We start from the raw sequence: 16676 nt of genomic DNA, 5'->3' as shown, positions 1-16676 counted from the left end.
ACCAAAGAGGAAAAGTTTAACCCCCAATAATCACCATTTCTATGGTAATCAGGTGGCTGGTCTAATTGGTGTCCCACCTGCAGTCCTCTTGGTGAGTATGAAGTCTTATGGCATGCTTTCTGCCATTTCATATCGCTTCATCGTTGCTCTTCAGTGATGGGACGGGTTATCCTGTCTTTTCTTTTCTTGGTTTTTTCTGGATCAGCATCTTTTGACAGATACTGTCACCTTATTTCATTCCAGGTTGGTGGAGCCACTTCGGCTTGCATTCGGGGTTGTTGCTTCTTCGGCCCTATTTCCCATGCATTCTCGGGCACAATTGACCTGCTGCCTGCTCATGCGCCGCGGAGTCTACTAGGTCTTTGGACCATGTTCTTTTCTTCTGTTCCTCTGCTAATTTTCCGGTGTCCCCTTCAATCCAGGACTGGTTTTTTTCAGTGTTGTCTGATTTCTCTTGCCTCTGGTCATCATGTCGGTGAGCTTCATGCTGTTCTTTGGTGCTGGTTTTTTTTTTGTTCTTTCGGCCCTAGGACAGGTTTGTTCGTTTGTAGCTGGCTCCTTTGCTGGTGAAGATTTAGATGGTTGGTTTCCAGTGAGGACCGTTGGTTGCTGATGCTTGGTTGGCCAGGGGTGCATCATATTTTGTGTCCAGTAGCAGCTCTTAGCCACTGCCTTCATGCCTCTGCATTGGTGGCGTTGTTGTGGGTTGCTCTGCTATCCCTGGTTCCTTGTTCCAGGTCTCGTTTTTCTTAAGTCGTCCACAGTGTCCTAAAATATTGCTAGCCTGTAGTCTGCCCTTGTGCCTATAATGTTCATCAGTATGCCACTCTGTTGGCTGTGTTTTTCCATTATGTCATGGGTTGATATCTAGGCATGGGGGTTTTTGGTGGTCATACAGGATCCTGGCGGCCAGGTTCATGTTCCTGTTCCTGGGTCCTTGTTGGCTTTGTGTGCCCTCAAGTCCTGCTGTGACCGGTGGTTTTTCTTCATTGTGGTACCTTTGATGCTCCTTCCTTCCTGGTACATCCCTATTCTTAACTTTCTCTGTAGTAGGTAGCCTTAGGGAGCCACCAGCATTGAATGTAATGAAATGCCAATTTCTGGGCGAGTCCTGGTGGCTCCCTGACACCCTCCCTATCCCAGGGAGTTGGGGGTGGTTTTTCTATCATCATAGAACTTCAGGTGGAGCAGCCGGCTGACACAGTCTGCCTCCTTCCTCCCACCAAACTCGGGGAAGAGGTGGGACGAATGAGCTTGCATTAGTTTCATGAATTTTCGATCACTTGTTTACATTGTTAGGAGAGTTCTTTTAGCGATTTTGAGATGTAGGTTTTCCTTCTAACCAGCAGTGATCTGTTTTGCTTTGCTGACTTTGTGGGTGTTTCCCTGGTGGTGGCAGACATGATTCAAATTCACTGACAATTTTATCATTGTGCCACTGCTCTCTGCGGCTCTCTAGAGAGGGTGCCATGTCCTGGCGCGTGGTCCCCAGTAGGCCTAAAAGAACTCTGCAACGGATGACACCTCGCAGTATGGCAGTATATAGCATTGTAGCTTCAGGAAGCCAATGGGATTCCCCCAGAAATTGCCATTTCATTACATTCAATGCTGATTTTTTGGCACTACTGCTAGGAGTGCCCCTTACATCTGTCACCAACACATAGCAGCATTTACAATATCCATGCACTTACTTCTTTTATATTCACAGGATCTGGTTAAGCATTATATGATTTAGAAACACTTTTTTAGGCTCAAAGACTAAGGTCCCCAATCATATCAACAGCCTGAATTTTTATGGGGTATCCTTGAATGCATTTAGCAATGACGGGATTATAATACTTCTAACAGATGAACACTAAACCCACACAAAATAAGCAATATAATACAGTAATATCAGCCTGGAAGCAAGGAATATGCAGAACAATTAGGTGTGACTAGGTCGGGGAAAGAGACATCAAATCATTATCATAAAGGCGATTATAGAGGTTTAGCGGAATACCTCGTCAAACAGGGTCATTTATGCACATTATATGAAGGCTTGGGATGCATTCCCACACTCACTGACAGTCACACACAAATAGGGATATATCTAAAAGTATTAGAAAGTTCGCTTTTACAAACAGAATGGTAGACAGTTGGAAGAAGTGAGAAGGCAATGGATGCCAACACTATCAGTAGTTTCAGAAGAGTCACATGACAAGAGTACTGGGTAGACGGGACACCATGAGGATAACTCTCATCCTGTAACTACACTCAGGTAATTACACACATTCGCACTCCTCCATATAACTCGCCCTACATTTTTATAAGCTTAAAGAGAGAGAAAATAAAGAGGGAAGTATACAACACAGACAACTGTGAAGCACTAACCTCTCCCCAGTGGATGTTAGGAGGAAGCTCTGGATATTTACGAAGCATATCGTATGCCACATTCTCCATAAACCACTGGAAGCTTTTGCACTTCAACTGCGTCTTTAGTTTCAGTTGTTCACCGATATCACCATGGTCGAGGAACCTTAAAACCAAATAAGTACAGTGCAATGAAGTGTATACAGTACTGTACTGACATTAAAAATCTAATGAACTAAATCTATACAGTACTTAAATCAGCATTTATTGTTTTATGCATTAATGGTAAATAAATATTAGTCATTTATAAATAAACTTGCACGTACTGGGACGTAAACCCAGTACAGTACGCCCAAACCTGTGCTATCTAAATACATGAGATCAGAAACTAGCCAATATGAGCTAAATTGGGAGATGACGAGTTCTCAGACAGGTCTATGGGTATGTTTTAGTACCATACTGTTTACCTTTCGTTAAGGCAATGTTGTTTTGAATTGCCTTATCATGACTGCCTACCCACTGCTTAGGGCCTAATAATTTTTAGATGCTAAAATAATTTTATAACTTTCAAACAAAGAAAAAACATTGAAAACACTAATTGATTGTTACCAAACATATCTACATATCTATCATATTTCCTTTTATAAGGATTAATATTGATAATCTCAGTCTTGGGAGTATCTATGACTCCGACATGCTCTCCTGCCTCTACGATGACTCTGAAATCTTGCTCTAGTTAGGCCGAGGTTGTCACAGGAAGCTACTAAACAGACTGCCCCAAAAAATCATCAAATAGTTATGCCACTTGGTTCATTAAGCAGTCTTCAACCGAAGACTGAAGATTTCCTTTTATAAGGATTAATATTGATAATCTCAGTCTTGGGAGTATCTATGACTCCGACATGCTCTCCTGCCTCTACGATGACTCTGAAATCTTGCTCTAGTTAGGCCGAGGTTGTCACAGGACGCTACTAAACAGACTGCCCCAAAAAATCATCAAATAGTTATGCCACTTGGTTCATTAAGCAGTCTTCAACCGAAACGCTACGCGTACTAGTGGCTGTACAAGAATGTAACAACTCTTGTATATATCTCAAAAAAAAAAAAAAAAAAAAAAAAAAAAAAAAAAAATTATTACAATTATCATCAATGCACTCATAAAAACGCGCTGTTCTAAATTTATACTCGTGTAATACTGCTGACCTCGCCAAAGGTTCACGTGTGTAGAAGTATTCTTTATATTTGTCATCAAACCAGGTCTCGATAACTCTCTTGTAGTTGATGGTAATAAGAGGACCTTTCTTCTGCTCAGCCAGTTTGCCAAAATTATACGGCATAAAGCCTCTGTAAACGTGTCCAACACGAGAACACGGTACCCACTCAATGCTGCCACCGCACTGCCATACCTGTTAGGAAAATAAAACCTTCAATTTTAGTGTCTTAACTCAAACTAGAGTTCAAAAACAATTAGCCAATTTAAGCATATAATGTACATATTTTGTAGATGGGAGCAGGGGAGGGGAGGGGGGTTAAGGGAAAAGAAATAAAGAAAAAGAAGAGAGATGAAGATAGAGAGAGGAAGATAGAGAGGAATGTTGACATGACCACACACTAACAAACGTGACCTAACATAAGCTTACACTTCCATTTATCTTACTTTCTTTTTCCTTTTTCTTCTTTTTTTCTGTTTCTTTCCATTATTTTCTCTTATGATCTCTTGCTTATTCATACTATTTCCCCTTCTTATTCCTTTTACTATCCCCTTCTTATTGGGTGGTATAACTAGGAGCTGCTTCGTATGGGCTAATGTACCTTCTGCAGTTACCTTTGTTCTTATGTTCTTATTTTTCTTATTCTTACTATTCCCTTTATTACACCTTATCTTCCCTACCTTTGCCTTAGCTTTCTTCCTCTAAGATTTTCTTCTCACCTCTCTTCTGCCTGTTTATTGCTTTCTCCTTCAATCATCACAATCGACTTGAGAATGGTCCAGGACGGACCGAAACGTCGTCGTCCCTTCACTTTCTAGTGTGTTGTCTGGTCGACATTTTTCAGCCACGTTATTGTGACTCCTCGTCTGCATAGAGAGGAATGGTTGGTGGAGGATGAGGGCCGAGGTGGGGAAAATGTTGTAGGACCGAAACGTCGTCGTCCCTTCACTTTCTAGTGTGTTGTCTGGTCGACATTTTTCAGCCACGTTATTGTGACTCCTCGTCTGCATAGAGAGGAATGGTTGGTGGAGGATGAGGGCCGAGGTGGGGAAAATGTTGTAGGACCGAAACGTCGTCGTCCCTTCACTTTCTAGTGTGTTGTCTGGTCGACATTTTTCAGCCACGTTATTGTGACTCCTCGTCTGCATAGAGAGGAATGGTTGGTGGAGGATGAGGGCCGAGGTGGGGAAAATGTTGTAGGACCGAAACGTCGTCGTCCCTTCACTTTCTAGTGTGTTGTCTGGTCGACATTTTTCAGCCACGTTATTGTGACTCCTCGTCTGCATAGAGAGGAATGGTTGGTGGAGGATGAGGGGCCGAGGTGGGGAAAATGTTGTAGGCATTGGGGAGGGAGAGGGGGAGCAGCATTTTAGAGAAAGACGAAGCAAAACTCAATCTGGGAGGAAGGGAGAGGTGCGTCTGAATGAAATGAAATCCCACATGGAACACACCAGCCCTGCTCCATTTAATTCAATTGTGTGAGGTCCTACTGTGCAGCACAGTACACAGACACGCACAGGTACCACACCAGGTGCTAATAAATCATGAGTGCCTACTAGAGACCAGGATGAGAATCAGGCACACGCAATAGAGAAATAGGGGAGGTTATCTTGAGGTTATCTTGAGATGATTTCGGGGCTTTTTAGTGTCCCTGCGGCCCGGTCCTCAACCAGGCCTCCACCCCCAGGAAGCAGCCCGTGACAGCTGACTAACACCCAGGTACCTATTTTCCTGCTATGTAACAGAAGCATATGGTGAAAGAAACTCTGCCCATTGTTTCTCGCCAGCGCCTGGGATCGAACCCATGACCACAGGATCACAAGCCCAGCGTGCTGTCCGCTCGGCCGACCGGCTCCCCACCGGGGAGTGGGAATATAAAATCACAACATTACCTATGGAAAAACCACTAGGAAGGGAGAACACACCATAACACCACTTAGACAATATTTGCAACCCCAATTCAAACGAAGTACATATTCCTTGTCTTGGTCCAACTGCTAGTTAGCTCCACACCTTAGCCACTAGATGGCAGCCCTAGCGACTCGAGGGCCCAAGGCAGCTACATTCATGCACCACCATCCAAGCAAGGCTCCCTGAACACCACAGGAAGGAAAAGGCAGAAATGGCAAGATGCAGCTGTGACCCACTAGAAACAATCATTTTATTACATTCAACGCTGGAGTTCTGGAAGTGAGTGGTGCTAACTAGCACTTAGACTTAGACAATGATGTACACATAGTTCAAGTAAACATTACAAGTGCTGTCCAAGCAATTGTTTGATTTCATAGTCTCTACCTCTCTGGTGGCATTTCCATTTGTATATTGTGGTGATCTTGTGACCCCACTACCTTATGCCCCTATCGCAGCCAGATTGTGGTCCTGGTCTTCAGTAGGCATTTGTTATTTATTAGAGCCTGAGTTGGTACCTGGGCTTGGAGGACTCCAAGTATGTAGCTCAGGGAGATACCGAGGGAAGCCCCTCTCAGAAACAAATGTGTCAAAATAAAAAAAAAAAAAAATCCTGAATATGATCAATGTTTTAGTGATTGCCTTCATGACAAAGGGAGCCACATGGTGTGCATAGAGCTTACCACCTTTCTGTTTAGGATATACAAAAGGATATACACACTCGTGTCAACTCTAGCAGCAGACATGAGTCGAAATTTCACTCTATCAAGTGTGAGTGGTTCCTCAATGCCACAACATCAGCTGCGTGGCTAGCTAGCTCATTCAGAGCATACATGGATATGAAACAACTGCTCAATCATGCTAGTACATCTAGGCAAGTTCTGCTTCCCCAAGCCACTTATTTAACTGTGCCAGCTTGTGCTAATTAATGGATTGATAAGGGAAGGAGGAAACAGTCACATATTTGATCTTAACTATTAGTGTCTTCAGTGACTCAGTGTCTTCTGAGGAAGCTTCCTTGTATTTCCTGGAAGCTATCTCCATGATATTGCTCCATCTACTGTAATGGGTCACATCAGTCACCGGAGTTCGACTTGGCTTACCAAGGACCAGAGCCAGAACCTGGCCCTCATTCTGGCTATGGTCCAGAATCTGTCACAGAGACGCAAAAAGCAAGTGATAATCTGCCACCCCACTGGGAAAAGCATCCAGAAAGTCAGCAAAGCTTTATAGACAACTGGAGGTCTCACAGAAAACGAAGCCTTGAAACTGCCAAACAACTCTGCAAACAATTCACACAAAACAATAAATTTGTACAAAACTAACTCGATCCCATTAGTACAGATGGCCACAGCCAGGCAGCCTGGCCCTAGCTGGCTCCCCTGCTCAGTTCTGTCACTGAAGTTTTAGTGGTTACTTCTACCTATTGTGCTCTGGTCTGTCAGTCATGGCGAGCCCCTCTGCTTCAAAACTAAGTGCTGGCTATCCTTGGACTTCATTTGTTCTGTGGGGACCATTTGTTTGGATTTTGTTCCTTTGTTTTAGTATTAGCTTAATGTGTATTATATCTGGCTTTGTTGTATTGGCTTGGCTTCTGTTGCTCTGAGATGTATGTGCTCTGGGTTTTCTTCCCTGGGTGCTCACTAGTACTGAGCACTAGTTGTACTGAGAGTTCTTTCTCAGTTGTGTTCTAGAGTTCACCTGAGAGGCCAGGCCACCGGGGTGGAGAGCCTCAACCTAGGGCTGTTCAAGAGTCTCAGAGTCCTTTGATTGGGGCCTTTGGCTGGGGTTGTTCTGTTAGGTTGTGTTTGTGGTTCAATGGGCTTCGCGCCCTTTTTTATATGGCATGCTAAGGTTCTCATAGTCTGGAGTATTGGCTGTATTTGGGGTCTGTTCTTTTAGTGAGCAGTCCCAGTGCCTGGGGTGTCCTGTTTGGCTAGTTACATTCAGGCCCTGGCAATTCCCATGTAGGTCTTTGGCGTGATCAGCCCAATCAGCCTGCACTCACTTGTGTGAACTCGACGGTTGTTCATCATTCCTGCTAATGGGTAACAATCATTCTATCTGCCCCCACTATCCTGATTACTGGGTCGATAACATGAATGACCCCAAGTCCAGCGAGGTTTGTCCTCACTGGGTCTCTGCTTTGATTGAATCAGCTTTGAGGTTGGAAGTTTATCAGGAAGTTGCCACTTTATGGGCTCAATTTGCTCATGTTAGGCATTTGTAGGACCCAGATTTGGAGTTATTGGTGACCTCCACCCGGACTAAGTTCACACCTTCCCTGCTGATCTACAGCATGGCTCGTAATGGACCAACCCATCAAGATAACTCTCTCTCTGCATGCGAGTATGAAGGGTGTTCATCGGCTTTGCTACATGCAGTTAATCATTCTGTCTCTACCATACAGCCTGTTGGGTCAGTAACGTCTTCAACCCCTGAGCCCTGTGACATGTGTGCTCACTGGGTCACTATCTTATCAAAGCCTGCCTCGAGATAAGAGGCTTTTCAGACAGCTGCTGCTTTGTAGGCTCAATTTTTTCCTTTCGTGGTTTAGAGTATGGTGCCTGTTTGGATGCCCTGGAGTTGGTCCCTATGGTGTTTAAGGATCCAGGTTTTCAGAAGAATTGGTGATCCCTACCTGGTGTAAGTTTGATCCTCCTCCTCTTGCTTAATTAACCTGCTGGTGTGGTGCACCCATTGTCTGATTCAGACATCTGAGAGTTTCAAAGTCAGGTCAGGGCTTAGATTTGAGTGGAGTTTGGCCAACTATAGGGGTTGCCCCATTCACTTCAACAACAGAAACAGTTGAGTCATTCCTTCATGCCGGGGACACGGTTCTGGGCCTGGGTCATCATTGCTGGGGGTCCTGGGCTGGGGACAAGGGGATGAATTGAAGAGTGTACATTGGTGCTGTTCAACCATTCATGGACTATGATTCCATTTGATCAATGTATGTTACGAGTCCTGCGCGCTATCCACCAGGCTACGAGACCCCCTAAGATGGCTGAAGAATGTTGACCAAAACACACATTAGGAGGTGAAAAGATGACGACGTTTCGGTCCGTCCTGGATCATTATCACCTCAGATAGAATCGTGCAGTTCTATTAGTTATCTATGATTCCATTTGATCAATGTTTCTCCAGGGGAAACTTCTGTCCACCTGCAGGCGATGAGTCACAATAACGTGGCTGAAGTATGTTGACCAGACCACACACTAGAAATTGAAGGGACGACGACGTTTCGGTCCGTCCTGGACCATTCTCAAGTCGATTTTGTCCACCTCAATCACTGTCCACCTCTTTTTATGAGCTTGATTACTCAGCTGCTTGCCCTGGGTGCTCTTTTGTGTACCGTTTGGTTCCACTCCCTCTGCAAAAGTCATTTATATAAAGTTAAACAATTGGTCCTAGGACAGAGTCCTGTAGAACACCACTTTCTATTCCTCTCCAGCCTATCATATCCACTCTGACTAACACTTTTCCTGTCTGTCAAGTACTCCTGTACCCAGCCCAGTGCCTTTCCTCTTATCCCCGCTTACCTTTCCATCTTGTGTATTAGTCTTTTGTGAGGAACGGCATCAAAAGCTCTTTGGCAGTCTAGGAAAATGCAGTCTACCCATCTTTTCTTTATTTTATTTTGGTGACTGTCATAGAATTCAATCAACTTTGTTAAACATGATTTTTCCCGTTTTGAGGCCATGTTGAGCCTCTGTTGTAAAAACTTACTCACCAAACATTCTACAATCCTTTTTCTGGTGACTTTTTCTTGCATGGAATGCATGTTAATCATACTAGTCAATCGTTTAATACTTCATGTCTGTTCCTTTCCTTGAATATTTTAACTACATTTGCCTTTTTCTAAATTGCTGGTAGCTCTCCCATCTCATGTGTAATGTTGAACACTATAGTTAATGGATAACACAGGATCCTTGCAGGGTCCTTCAGTAACAATGGTGATATCTGGTCTGGTCCTTTATATTCTGGCTTGGGGATTATCGAGATCTAACAGGGTCTTGGCTCACTATCTGATCAATATTTTTCATCTCATTTGGGCTCGAGTTACCCTGAGCCAAGGGCCAGATTCACGAAGCAGTTACGCAAGTACTTTCGAACATGTACATCGTTCCTCAATCTTTGATGGCTTTGGTTACATTTATTAAACAGTTTACAAGCATGAAAAACTTGCCAATCACTGTTGTTATTGTTATACATAGCCTCCTGGTGCTTCGGAGCTCATTAACTGTTTAATAACTATAAACAAAGTCGCCAAAGATTGAGAAAAGATGGACAGGTTCGTAAGTGCTTGGGTGATTGCTTCATGAATCTGGCCCCTGGTTTCTTAGACCGGAGTTTCATCTTCAGCAGTGTAGCTGCCACCTCTCCTTCTTCCTGGCAAGTCCTATGTTTAATTCTTCTCTTTTGTTAATTAGCTTCAGGGAGTGAGCAAGGGGCTACACTGGGAAAACAAGCCCTGAATGTAACAAAATGCTCTGTTTGGGCGAGCCCCTGTGGCTCCCTGACTTCCTTCTCCCTACCAAATACGTTGGTTCGTGGCCTGTCAGCTCTGGCCTCAGCGGTTGCTGGCCTTGTAGCTTAGAACCCCAGGATGCTACCTGTTTGCATCCTTGTGCATTAAGCATTTTGTACCCAGTTTCAAGTTTCATTTTGTTCTGAGTGGATCCTTTGCAGTGTTTTGGATGTTTCTGAGCAGATCATATGCAGTGTTTTGGATGTTTCTGAGCAGATCATATGCAGTGTTTTGGATGTTTCTGAGCTTCATTTTCATGAATCGTGCAGTTCTATGCATCTCTTTTTCTAGTTGCTTTCCCAGTGAAGACCATCATAATCCCCTGCGCCTTGTGCCTCTTTGAGGGGGGGGGGCTAGGTTCTGGCTCTGGTCCCCCAGCAGGCCAGCAGGATGCCTATGACTGTTGTGACTTAGTATTGAGAAGTTATCTTGACAACATAGCTTCAGGGAGCCAAATCTCTTTAAATGATCACTGCTTTACAACTTTACAAAAAACAACATGGTATCTAAAACATATAAACCATACAAACTTAACAAATTTTAAATGAGAAAGCCGGTTAAAACTTCTCTAATATCTTCTTGTACATATAAAAAAAAAAGAATTACCTTAAATGACAACTCAAAATTTTCTCCTCCCCAAACCAAGAGTCCCGGGTCATAGGCGCCAAGACTCAAGAAGTATTCACGGTTGATGGCAAACAAACCCCCCGCATGGGTTGGAGATCTGAAATAAAGAAACGTTCTTAAAAGATATTTCAAATGGAAAAATATATGTACACCTAACATTACACAGAATGTTTTAATAATAAACCACAATCTCGTCTCTTCACTATTGAGGTGATAATGATCCAGGACGGACCGAAACGTCGTCATCTTTTCACCTCCTAATGTGTGTTTTGGTCAACATTCTTCAGCCATCTTAGGGGGCCTCGTAGCCTGGTGGATAGCGCGCAGGACTCGTAATTCTGTGGCGCGGGTTCGATTCCCGCACGAGGCAGAAACAAATGGGCAAAGTTCCTTTCACCCTGAATGCCCCTGTTACCTAGCAGTAAATAGGTACCTGGGAGTTAAGTCAGCTGCTTCCTGGGGGTGGAGGCCTGGTCGAGGACCGGGCCGCGGGGACACTAAAGCCCCGAAATCATCTCAAGATAAGAAGATCTTACTGTGCCTCAACATCTGCAATAAACCACATATGTAACCACCATAAAACCAGCGTTGAATGTAATGAAACGCCATTTTCTGGGTGAGCCCCGGAGGCTCCCTGGAGCTTATCGGGCTAATGTGTGTTATGTTAGACCGGGACATTAGCTAAGGAGTTCAGACCTACCAGGGACCAGCGCCAGAACCTGGCCCCTTCAGAGAGGTTTCAGGGAGCAATGGCCCTGGAAAACCCCATATGGTTGGGGGTTTTCCTTATCTGCCATCGACCGGGGTTAGGCACCCAGAAAGGTAGGCGTAACAAAACAAACCCCACATGGTAAGAAACTACAACAAAAACCGAACAGAGAGGTAGAAAACTCCCTACAATCCCAAGGAAACAAGCAAACAAGCAAACATCACACTTTACTGCCGCGCCGATCGTCCGCGCAGCCCTCCCCACCCCGGGAGGGGGAGGGGGGAGCCCCGGACCTACCGCGCCGGCTGCCAAGCTCCAGTTCGGAAGCTAAGCCTCAACCAACGCGAAAAAACCGCCGACCGGAGGGAGGGAGGGTTGCCAGGGAGCCTCCGGGGCTCACCCAGAAAATGGCGTTTCATTACATTCAACGCTGGTTTTCTGTGGGGAGCCCCTACGGCTCCCTGGAGCTTCATACCCAAAGAGAAGGAAAAGAAAGGGCTAACCCGGGAGGCGGCCGCCACAAACTCTGCAACGCAAAGCCAAGACAACCGGTCGCAAACCTGCGACCCAAGGCAACAAGAACGCCCAAGAACAGACATACACATGGATGGGCGGCCAAAAACCTGTGCGACCCACAATTCCCTGCGCCCGAAATGAGCCCGAGACGTCACCAACACAGCAGCAATTGCTGCAAACGTCTGAACAGCACGGGCGCAAAGACAGACCGCAGTAAGAAGGAAAACACTGCGGACGACCCGGGAGAACACAGGACGCACCCCCCGGCCAAACCAAACAAGTACTAATACCCCAAGAACCCCTCCGGAAAGCAGCCGTCTCGACCGTCGCCAGGACAGAGAAAGGCTGCACACCAATAAAGCTACCACCAGTACCAAAGAGGAGGAAACTAAAACCGAAGGGGCTACCACAAACTGAGGGGAAGAGAAGAAGGCACCCTGAACAAGGACCAGGATGGCTCGGGCGACTCATGAGCAGGCCGGGGGGGAAACAAAACGCGAGAAGACGTAAGAAACGTCATACAGTCTCCAAGACGAAGCTCGCAGGTGGGACACCGTCAACAAAACCACCTGAACACCATAGAGATGGCGATACCTGCGTCAAAATACCAGACGCGAAGAGCCAAAGAGAAGGCCGAACCAGTCACGGACAGGACCGATTCGGCCTGCTGAAAGAGGCGAAGCCTCAGGAAAAACGCCCCGGGTACGGACACCTATCAAGCAGCGTCTGAAAAGAAGGCCGGGCCGGCCACAGTGGAACCATAAGGACTGTTCTCGTGGGAATGGGCTGCAACTGAGCCAGAACCCGAAGCAACAGCTGGACCGGGAGAAGAGGTACCGGTACCCCCCACCTCGACCAGGCCTGCCGAAAACCTCCACCGTGAAGTCCTCGCAGGTGGGAAGGGCGCCACAAAACGGGCGACGCCTAGACCACGCCGACCCGAAGACGTCCATGGCCAGGAGTCCATAAGCCCAACAGAGCCAACAAAACGAATCGGCGACGACTGGCCAACCCACGAAGAGGAATGAACCGAGACAGCTGTCCACCAGGACGCAGGACACACCCCGGACACGAACCACACGGTTAACCAAACCCCCTGTGGTTCCGGCAAGAACCACCAGAGAACAGTCCAAACAGAGCCGAATGGGAGAGTACCTAGTGACCCAAACCCTCCGAAGCGCAAACCAGACAGCCATGAACACCTGAACCGGGCTGTGAGCCCGATGGACAGACAGACTCCATCAACCTCGGCCGACCTGGTGAGCACTGGTCACAAAACCCCAGCCGAGAGACGACCCGTCCGTGAACACATCGAGCGAAGGCTCGGGGAGCCGCCAAGGCACGGAACCCCGAAAACCCCAAAGAGGAAGCTGGTGACGCAGCACCAACACCAGATCCCCAGAGGAACCCAAGGAATGCAAGAGGCGGAAGTGGAGTCTCCGTAGGAACCAACCGACGCCGGAGCCAAACCCGACTCCGCGGGCAGATAAGCACGCCGAAGTGCAAACTCCCGCACAACCGCCCAAGCAACCGCTGAGCAACCCGGGACCCCCTCCTGAACAGCCAAAGGCGGGACCACAGCCACAGCAACACTTCTGGAGGGAAGACAATGAGGGGCCCAAGAGCCAGAAACAAGGCCCAGGTCCGAACCCGGGACGGAAACAGAAGGTAAAACCTCCAGATCACCAGGAAACCAAACCCAGCGATCTGGAAAGAACCATCCCCTGGCGAGCAGACAAGCGGACTGACTGGGAGCCCACTCCAGCCAGTCGTCGAGGTAGGCCAGACACCGAATCTCAGACGCAGACAGGGCACTAAGATCCGGTAAAGATGCAAAGAGTATACAAAGTGCCCTTCACAAAATAGGGAATGCAATAAAAACAGCAAACCTGAAGCCCCACCATCAAAGCATTGTATGACAACCATATGAAGACATTATGACATATGACAATCATTATATGACAATATGACAAGTATAATCAAGGCATTATATGACAAAGAGTGCCGGGAAGAGGGGACACCACGAGAGTAGGCCACATCCTGTAACTACACAGAGGTAAGTACACATAGGGAATTACCAACCGTGCTAGCCCCAGAAAAACTGGAGAGGAACGTGCCAAGAAGTGACCTGGAGGTCCAGGTCCACCATCCATGCACCCGGCCCTAACAGAATCCGAACAGGAGACAACAGTCCTCCGAGCAGGGCAGAGGATCCAGGGCGCAGACGGAAGTAGTCCAGAAGAACTGCAGACTGGAAAAACTCATGACTGCAAAGAGCAGACGGGAAAAGCTCATGACTGCAAAGAGCAGACGGGAAGCCCAGAAGGATGGGGCGGATCGACCACGCCCCACGCACCCACGAAGAGGAAATGACGAAGCGCAGGGAAGAAGCCACCCCGCCAGCTCTGAACCCCCCCCAAGGGGGAGAAGCCGTCCTCCGACGCCAGCAGAGGCCGGAAGACAACCCAAAGCGCCCACCAACAGCGGGACCAAGCGAGAGGCAACAGAGCAAGCTGCTCCCCCAGCGCCCAGTCAACAGAGAAGGGAACAGAACCCCTTCAGAAAGAAAAAGTACACTACCGAAGTCATGAGGAGAGACTACGGGAATGAAACCACACTTCGCTGGAAGAGGAAGTGAGGTGAGACCTGATCACCACATACAAGATACCCAAGGAAATCGACAGGGTTGAGAAGGACAGGCTATGTAACACAAGGGGCACACGCACTAGGGGACACAGGTGGAAACTGAGTACCCAAAAGAGCCACAGATAGATTTTTTTTTTTTTTTTTTTTTTTTTTTTTTTTTTTTTTTTTTTTTTTTTTTTTTTTTTTTTTTTTTTTGGTGAGTGTCAGAATGGGAACGGGAAAGCACTAAGAAGTAATGTGGCGACTCCTCACACAAGGAACGAGGCTGACCCCCATACAATGTCACATGTAGACATGACAGAGCCCAAGAGGCACAGGAACCGATACACCTGTTGACGGACGGTTGAGAGGCAGGACCAAGGAGCCAGAGCTCAACCCCCACAAGCACAACTAGGTGAGGACATACATTGTAAAAGCACAAGCCGCCGACTAGTGGCAAAGAGCACTACACCGGCCAGGCAAAGAAGGCACAAAACTGCATCAAAAGGCCCACCTCGACAGCAAAACCACAAAGTCCCAGCACAACCACAACATGTGCCAAGACCCAAAAAGCTCAGTCTGCAAGCCAGGAAGACCCCGGAACCCCAAAAGGCAGAACCGGGTCACACGAGGAAACAAAGTCCCCTGAACCCACAAAAGGGGGCCCAAGAGGAAGAAACCTCCAGAACGAAACCAAGGAACCCAAAGGAACCCAGAATCGAACCAGGGGGAGCCCAAACCACCACATTTGCCGGCGGAGAACACCACTAAAAGGCAAAGCACAGACCCCAGCAGAACGCCCTGGGAAAACGGTCCCAACAGACCGAAAACCGAGGGGCAAGGTGTGGGAGCAAGCATACCAGCCAGGGGCACTGAGCCTAAACCCAGAGGCTCAGACCCAAAATCAACACCCAAACGTTCCCAGAGGAACAGGCAACGGCAAGAAAACACCAGAAAAACAAAGAAACGACAACAGGAGAACAAAAACCCTGCAAATTTTTTGAAAACTCACCAGAGACGCTCGCTCGCACACCCAGACGCATGTAAACAAACGGCAACGCCGCCCTGGTGGCCACGCCGGGAAACCGGCAGACGAAAATGGCCGCCAGCAGGGGCTGTGACTGACGCTTAATACACAAAAACACGCCAGCAAATGTGGGAAGCTAGCAGACTGGAAGGGCGAAAAACGACGCCCAACAGCAGAAAAACCCCTGAAGGGGCAAAACCGCCCCAGAACTGCTAGTAGGCATCCCCCACAGCCCCGGGAACCAACAACAGAGGCCCCGGGGCAGAGCTGTCCTCCAAGCCCTCCGCCCTGAAAGAAAAGCAAGAGCCCATGGGGAAGGCAACAAGAAAGGGCCGCTGGTAAGACCCAGAAGCCTTGGCAGGAGGCACAGGCTCAAACCTCCGTCCCCAACCCGAACGGGGCATCCCCCGAAAACCGCCCGAGTCTCTGCCGCAACTGAACCCCGCCCCGACCCAGAAACACGCAGACGGTCCGGAGCCGGGAACATGGAGAGAAAGGGGCGAGCAGCACCTAACCAAACGGGGCGGCCACGGGGCATTCGAGTGGGAAACCAACCTAGCATGTTGCAGCAACCTAACCTAGCTTGCAACACGGATGCCGCCTGTACTCTGAACAGTAATAACATCAGGAGAGTACTGGAGAACAAGCAGAGAATCACTCGCAAGACTCCGGGTCAAGGTGTCAGTGACCCAACAGGCAGCATGACGGAGGTAAAAATGGCGACTGTCACCCGGAGACAAGGGAACAGCAACCAACGATCCCGTACAAGACGGGTTGGAACCCGGAAGACACATTCAATGGTCCCCCGAGCCCAGACAGGGGTTTCCAGGGCCCGTAGGGTAACAACTACGGGAAGCCCGGGCAAGGTGTTGCTAACCGGTTAAGAAACCCAAACATAACAAGAGGGTAGATTATAGCACTGAAAACCCCCGAGACGTGTACAAGCACGGGGGCCTAGCAGAGGGCCGCCAAACACTACCAGTGGAACTATAACCACCTTAGGCAGACCCCCACCAGGCAAGAAAAAGAAAAACAAAAGAAAAACCCCGCAAAAGTACACCGTCTCCAGAGGCAACAGAAACCGGCCGCCGCTTAGGTGGCAGAGCTGCGCAACACCTTGACGCCCTAACCAGCACAATACCAATCCCTACCCAGGGCCAAACAAGGGCCCCA

At 47.7% G+C, this 16676-nt stretch overlaps 1 protein-coding gene across 1 annotated transcript in view; it reads right to left on the bottom strand.

Moving 5' to 3' along the window:
• The window catches only part of Pgant7 (N-acetylgalactosaminyltransferase 7), a 53297-nt gene that overhangs the window by 20696 nt on the left and 15925 nt on the right, over positions 1–16676 (bottom strand). The window contains exons 7-9 of the mRNA XM_045766247.2: positions 10606–10723; positions 3553–3755; positions 2371–2515 (exon numbers count right to left, since the gene is read on the bottom strand). Coding sequence (XP_045622203.1) covers positions 2371–2515; positions 3553–3755; positions 10606–10723 — 466 coding nt within the window. The remainder of the gene's footprint in view (positions 1–2370; positions 2516–3552; positions 3756–10605; positions 10724–16676) is intronic.

Source organism: Procambarus clarkii, chromosome 12 (assembly GCF_040958095.1).
Source record: "Procambarus clarkii isolate CNS0578487 chromosome 12, FALCON_Pclarkii_2.0, whole genome shotgun sequence".
NCBI lineage: Eukaryota > Metazoa > Arthropoda > Malacostraca > Decapoda > Cambaridae > Procambarus > Procambarus clarkii.
The sequence above is the reverse complement of the archived record's forward strand: the minus strand, read 5'-3'. Positions and strand labels throughout refer to the sequence as shown.